At 37.1% G+C, this 7,605-nt stretch overlaps 1 protein-coding gene across 1 annotated transcript; it reads right to left on the bottom strand.

The window, feature by feature from the left end:
* Positions 1-572: 572 nt before the first annotated feature.
* Positions 573-6,125, bottom strand: LOC149904940 (uncharacterized). The gene is made up of 2 exons (XM_090106765.1): positions 5,511-6,125; positions 573-1,542 (listed from the first exon to the last, which is right to left on the bottom strand). Exons 1-2 carry the CDS (start codon positions 5,633-5,635, stop codon positions 1,344-1,346), a joined length of 324 nt encoding a protein of 107 aa, XP_089962891.1. The 5' UTR covers positions 5,636-6,125; the 3' UTR covers positions 573-1,343.
* Positions 6,126-7,605: the final 1,480 nt, after the last annotated feature.

The following is a 7,605-nucleotide window of genomic DNA, read 5'->3' as shown; positions in this document are numbered from 1 at the left end:
TATGTTGACCGGTTTCAAAGTTGTCTTAGCCTTCTAATTTCGGCTCGCATAGATTGGAAAATACGTCGAACGACAGGTGAGATCCGTTTTCACCAGTGCGACATAACATATTTCACGATATTAATTAATACCCCGATGGAGCTCGAATAGTCGATTCGGCTCGTTAAGATACCACAAACGAAACGTCATATAAATCTTTAAGCGCATGTGTGGTTTATTACATTTCACTGTTATGTAAATATCTTCTAAGCTCCGCATTATTTTCACTTTTATTCTTCACGATTTTATTCGCCACTCTGTTGGATAATGATTCTCTCTTATGTTTTAACGAACTTGTGACTTTGTTATCAAAGTTCTTTGAATTTCTAAAACATAGAGATTAGCTGTCTTTTCTTTAGATACTATTGATTCTTGTTGTTAGATGTGTGGTTTTTTTCTGTTACTGAACATTTTTTTTTGAAACAGGTACCTATTATACAAAAAAGCAAATACTAATGTTAGAGCTACTCTCTAAATAAATAAATAAATAAATAAATAAATAAATACTCTCTGTCTGCATTTCTACATCTCAACATACATTATGCACACAGCTCTAGTACACCTCATCCATAAAGTACAATCGGCGGTTCAAAGAATAGATTCCCCTTATCTAGATCTCGTGTAGTGTATCAGGATAAACAAGTGAGCTGATTCAGGGCTGGTGTTCGGATTGACGGGAGCGGTGGATGTCGCGCGACGTGGGCGCGTGTACAAATACAGTCTGCGGGAGATCGCGCACAAATCAACGCGCTCTGACGCGCCCTGGACCCCTGGTGGCTGGACAGGGCTGAAGCTGCTGCTTTTCATTATGTTATCTATACTATAATATTATAAAGCTGAAGAGTTTGTTTGTTTGTTTGAACGCGCTAATCTCAAGAACTGCTGGACCGATTTCAAAATTATTTCAGTATTAGATAGCCCATTTGTCAAGGAAGGCTATATATATTATCACGCTAAGACCAACAGGAGCGGAGCAATGCGGATAAAACCGCAGGGCACAGCTAGTATTAGATATAGGGAAAGACAGTCCTGGTGGGATGTTTGGGATGGTATGGTTCTTAATTATTTTGATAAGCGTGATGCTTGATGTGTCTATTGAATATGAGCTTGCAACACTACAATAAGAAAATAAGATATTTAGTTTTATTTCAAATTGATTGAAAACGCATAAAGAATGTTTTTAAAACAACAATATCTGATGAATTAATTGATCCATTTCATGATTTAAAAATAAATATAAATATAATAGATGATTACAGCAAAGAAGTTTACTTAAATAAGAATTGTGTAGTCACCTTTTTTAACTAGTTTTTACAAATCTTGCAAACAAAATAATAAATTTCCATGAGCCGACAAAACAAAGATCCGTGGGTCCCAGCGCGCAGCCCTGGAGCACCCCCCGTCGCGGTGACAGCGCCAACATCTCTCACCTCCGAGGCTCGGTAATGAACGGTATAAATGTGCCATTTGGTACCGAACCCTCTCGCCTGTCTGCGCCCGTACCTGCACGGAACGAACATTCCTATAATTATTTCAAACTGGTCAGTTATTTTCATATTCGACTGTGTAATGATAAAAATATTGTTGCGTTTCTAAAACAACACTGCACTAAGGCATCTAATTATTTAACGATGATATAAATAAACTCACTTCGCACTAACGAGAAACAACACGTCACATAAATAACACATAAAATGGTTTTAAAGTCGTTTATAAAACTAATTACAATTTGGCTCAGTCTACAGGGTCACTATTTAATTTTATGCAATGCAAAAATATCGTGAAATTTAAATTCATGACTCAAGGTGTTAAAAATTCTAAAAATGTTAATGCATCAAAACGTTACGAGCTGTAAAACCGCAGATCGTTTTATATAAACAATAAAAACAGCACTATTATTTTAAATATCTGTCGTACAGCAAAAAACGGAATATCGCTTTAAAATTATAGTTAAATACATCCTCCAGATAATTCTATAAACTGCTAAATTTAATCGGCCATTAACTCGCACGAAGATTGTCCTTAAAGGACTTTCCTAAAGGGCTGTGACAGGATTATTATATTATTAGGATCGTTTTAGTAATGATAGGGCCGGACACATCGCCGGGAGGGACTAATATAATCGTGGTAACAAAAAATGCGTCCACTTTGTTGTAATTCAACCGACAGTCCTCTCGTGTGCACTCACCACATGTTCAGCTACAATAGGCATGAATATTACTTATATCAAGGTAATTTATTAATCATGTATTTATTTTGTTTAAAAATTTTATTATTGTAACAGTTTAACGTATTTTAGCTTTGTTGTATAAATATGTATCTCATAAAGTACAATTAAAAGTTATAATAGGGACAATTTTGAAGATGTAAATAATTAATCAGATGATGATCAAATGGTAATCATTAAAAGAAAAGCAAACTCCACAAGAGCCATAAGCCGTTAAACATACGAGACACAGTAACAAATTAAAACCATTTCATATGATGACAATACAAAAGAAATAAAAGTGGAAATAATTCAAAGGGCACAAGCGAACACAGAAACAGAGGTTGGTAGACAATAGTGTCGGCAAAAAATACCGACAGCGTCCCTCGAGGAATTTGGAAACGAAATTCGCAGATCGCATTTTGCGAATACTCTCGCGTGTTACTGCATTATTATTTAGTTGGGATTTTAAAAAATGGTCGCTTTTTTTGGGGGCGCGTGCGCCGCGCATAATTGGCGAGACGAGCGCGTAGGAGCGCGCGCTTGCCATGCCTTGTGTTGATATCTAAACCTAGTGACGGATGACGGGACTGGACTCCATTCTAATGTAATTTCGTCCAACAACTTAGGTAACAAAAAAGTATTTAGAAGGAAATTGAAATCAGTATCTTTTCTGCTTTCTTCCATCTTTTTTAGAAATTGTATGTCTGACATGCTTGTTAATTGTTTTTAGAGCTTTAAAATGATAACATGAATATTCATTTTATGTTTTCTCAATCGCATCACTAACATTAGTAAATGTCCGTCATCGTCACAAGTCATAAAAACTTACCTCAGTTCTCACGGTGCACGGTCTCACCAGACATCGCAAGAAATGTGAATTTACTGTCTGTTTTTTTGTATTTATGGTCTTATTAAGGTTTCTAACATGATACACTGTTATACAATAGAGCATGAAAACCACGTAACTCGTAAGCCAAAACCAGAGCTATACTCATCATGATGGTATCAAGTTAAATGTAACGATTTTTATTAATCAAGTGTTCGTGAAATGCAGTTACCAAAAGCTATAAATGGTTGCAGGTAAGAAAAGGGGCAAGTTTCCTTCCTGCGGTCGAATGTGGCTGCGAGCTATGCTCGACCGTCGCGTCATTCCTTTTGCCAAAAAGCAATTTGGAACGTCCAATATGATAGGAATACCGTTGCGTAGCCTTCGGGTATCGGGAACGAATAACCTTGGATCGTATCGAAACTCTGCACCGAGACACCGGAGAGTTCGTCCGTCAAATGTCATTCCGCGAACAATGGATAGACTCCGCAAAAATGGTACGCATGTCAGACAGACCTAACAATGGATCGAAAAAACAAACAATCGAATAGAAATCGAAAACAGAGCCAATTCGAATGCGACGGAACGGGATTTTGGAAATCCGGTTTTGGATGTCTCCAGAGGCTCCTCCATTGTCGACGTGTCACTCGCGGGGACAAAACACGGATCGATATAAAAACCTATCGAGATCCAATTTGAATGCTAGTTTTGTGTAGATATTATTGTCGTGGAGGTGAAAGCGCATCTCGGAGAGGTTCATGTCATTGTAGGATAACATTGTGGGTTCAGTTTTTTTGGAAATCCCTTTTTTACAAGCTTAATGTGCGTAGTATTTCTAAATACTTTATTTCAATTTCATTCCATTATCATGTAAATATAATCAACACATAACGTTAGATATGATTGCGATAAAAATGAGTCATAAATCGTAACAACGCTTTAATTGTGCATTTAATTCGATTTTAATACGATGCTTATTAAGAAGTATTATGCACATTTGCATCAGTTATCAAGTTTAAAATCAGACTAGTCAGTTGTAGCATTGGAATTAAACTCTCGTACATTGAATATATTGGTATTTTATTTAGCTGTTCTTACCAATATAATGCGTACTTCAGGTAATATTGTACTCATTGTAGTCCCCGCGTGTAGCGGGTCACAAGCCAGAGGTGACGGTGATCCCGTGACGTCATCTACCATTGTTATTTCGACAAAGAACAAGTCACCTACAAAGCGCTATGGTCACACTGATTTGCATTTAACATTGAATTAATATTTTTTGCCACATTTTAATTGGTTATTAGAATTTTTAACTATTATTTAGGATTTTCGAGACTTGAAGCCGTAGATACTGGATGCATTCTAAACTGAATTTTTCAATGTTTATAACGCTTATTATTATATAAATGAAAAGTGGTAAATACAATTAAAATAACAATCATGCAATCTTAACAGAGCCATTGTTCTAAAAATAATTCAAATCGAAAAAGAATGTTCACACACATTACTAATCTGTTGCTATCATAAATCGTGATATCTGCAAATATTATACACAACTTTTATTCCATAAAGCAAACAAAAAACTTCTATAAAAACGCTCCACTAAAGCGATCTTGCAAAAAATTTCTTTGGTGAGGTGAGAAAATCCGCTAATTAGCACGTTGGCAACTAATCGCTCGATGGGTGGCGCCATTGTTCCTGCTCTGCTTTTGGTTTCAAACTATAATTACTTTTCATTCAAAATTTTTTCACAAAAAGTAGGTACCTATACAAATATGGGCAGGCAATCTTTTCAAAACATATTCACGTTTGAACAAACAATTAGCAAATATTTTTACATTGTCACCCTCGAGTCACGGTTTATAATTGCGTCTTAGGCCAGTGACAAAAAATCAAGGTACAGTTAAAATGTAAATGAAGCTTGGGATGAGAAAAAAATTTGCAGCGACCCTTTGTTGGCGCGTGCGGTTGCAGCTCGTATAATTAATTCGTAAGTGTCGGCCAGTTACCTGCTCCTATGGCCAACATTCGGCATGCGGCGGTAAGGTGTATAATCTTATTTATACTTTTTGCTACTTCCCCTTTGCATAAATTATTTGCGGAAGGATTTCTATCAACCGCACTCGTAACGCGATCGTGCCATCAAAACATGTTATTCGAACAAATACTCCGTTTTACAAATGCGTGATACCAAATATGATTTTCTATGTTCGTTCTAGTTACAGATCACTGAGCACTTTGTTGTCTTTTGATATCTCGTCTGCTTGTAGTCTGAATCAATAAATAATAAGCTCTATAATGATGATATTAAGTTGAATCTTCTAATTCTCGAGATTATTTAATATATTTCCAATAGGAAACCCTGCAACTTACTTTGTGCGTTATTGTAACGTATTAGAAGTGAGTTTTGCTGAGTGGCGTGGAAGATACACTCACCTGGCGTAAGCGGTCGGCAGCTGGGTCACATTGTCTCGTATCATCACTTGACTTGCGAAAGGGCTGCTACGCCCATGTGAACTAACGGATTCCTGGGAATCGATGCTCCCGCGCATACGCGCCATTGTATAGGATAATAGTAACGCGATACCCGCTATCACGACATAACATTCCAAGCTAATTGTAATCTCCGAAAGCCGCGTAGTGCACAATTAACGCCTCGCGTCGATCGCTGATGATAGTCGACGTAAACTTGTAACACGTTAGGCAATCCAGATTTATGAAGCGACGAAGCTCGAGAAACTGTAAAAGCAGATGTTGAATTTTATTCCCCAATATTTTATGTTAATTTTAACATACGTCGTGAACTATCATTTGATGGGAAAAGAAATTATCATAAAAAAGGTACACGGCCGGCCTCGGGTATCCGTTTCGTCGTGGCGATTTTCTAATAGATCACATGCATTAATATGCTCGGGACTGGTTCTCGTGAGATCCGTTAGTGGTTATATGTAAATTATTTAGTTTATGGCGGCTCCTAGTTTACATCGGAATGGTCATCGAAATATCCGCGCGAGACGAGCGGCCGAGAGCTTTTCTGATAAGATAACGCGTAGAAAGCGTCACGTGTCACGGATTTGAGAATTAACGTTCGTCGTTCGTTAAGTTTAGCCGTAGCTATATATATAGATTTGAGATGACGTATATTGGTTTATTTCTGGTTGTAGCGGTTATTGGCAGATCAATATCGGATCTAACTTTTATAGATTCGCTTTCTTTTTATAAAATATAAAATTAATCGTCAATAAATTATGAGACGACGACGTTTTACTAAGCGATAATAGTCGTTAGTAATTTCAATGTGTATATAAAAAATACGTTCATTGGACTTATTTATTATTTATTTATTTATTTAATTATTTATTGCACACACAAAAGAAATAGAGACACATAAAGTACAGGTAAGAGGAAAACAAAGTGTACAAACGGTGGCCTTATCGCTAGGTAGCGATCTCTTCCAGGCCACCGTAAGTAATATGTAAGGAGAGACGTTAAAAGGAGGTGGGTGAGCAAAAAAATAAGGCGTTAGGGAGAAAGAAAGAATAATTATAAATATTCAATGTATATAATATATATCACATACAACAAATACATAGAAGTATATAATAAGAGAAAATATAATTATAAATATTAAATAAATATAACATATAGAACAAGTATATAGTAGTAGGTATATAACAAAGAAGAAAATAAGATAACAGCAAGGAAATAGAGGAAGAAGCTAAGCAAGAGAAAGATAGTGTGATTTAAGAAGGTGTTTAAAACTCCTTAAGGATTGCGCTTGACGTACTTCTAGTGGAAGTTCATTCCAGAGTAGACTTATTCTAAATTTAACTTATGCAAGTCTGCGTCCACGGTAACATAGTGCTCACTACTTGTCACTACTCGTAACTCGAACGTGCATGCCGTGCGAGGAGCGATAAATAGTGCATTAACAGAACTGTCAACGTGGACACGATTATTTTTTTACTTTTAAGAAACTCATGTAAACTAAGCATTAAGCAGATGCGTCTTATCGATGGGAATAAATTCCCATACATTACCGTTAGATGTAAAAAGTGACCGTTCAATAAACATGATTGTCGTATAAAGGAATTCGATTACTATGCACCGGCCATTGTGGGCTAGGGAAACGTTACCGAAACTAGTTTGCGTCCAAACGGGCGATCTCATAGAGGCGCATTGTCGAGATACAACCGGATGCTGGCTCTCCCGGCATCGATAAAACGGTCACAAACACTATAAAACCAGACCCGAGACGTGTTCTGTGATCTCTAGCTGACCACCCTTTCAAATCCCCGAGCGCGCCTCATTCATCACGCGCAGATGAAAGGAATTTGTTAGATCAGCTGATGCTGGCCGCTCCTAACGGTCTCTATCAATTATTATCGGATACCCCTTCTAACGAATTTCTGATAGAAATGGAAAGCTAACCTGTTTTAACCGAAATTTTTGTAATACGTCTCGAATGGTAATCCGAGGATATAATAGACTCAGCCGTCGCATCGGGAATCGCCGATAATATCGCGTTACG

This window comes from Colias eurytheme, chromosome 11, assembly GCF_061535395.1.
Source record: "Colias eurytheme isolate Ceu_HAF_F1 chromosome 11, ilColEury1 Martin Lab GWU primary, whole genome shotgun sequence".
NCBI lineage: Eukaryota > Metazoa > Arthropoda > Insecta > Lepidoptera > Pieridae > Colias > Colias eurytheme.
The sequence above is the reverse complement of the archived record's forward strand: the minus strand, read 5'-3'. Positions and strand labels throughout refer to the sequence as shown.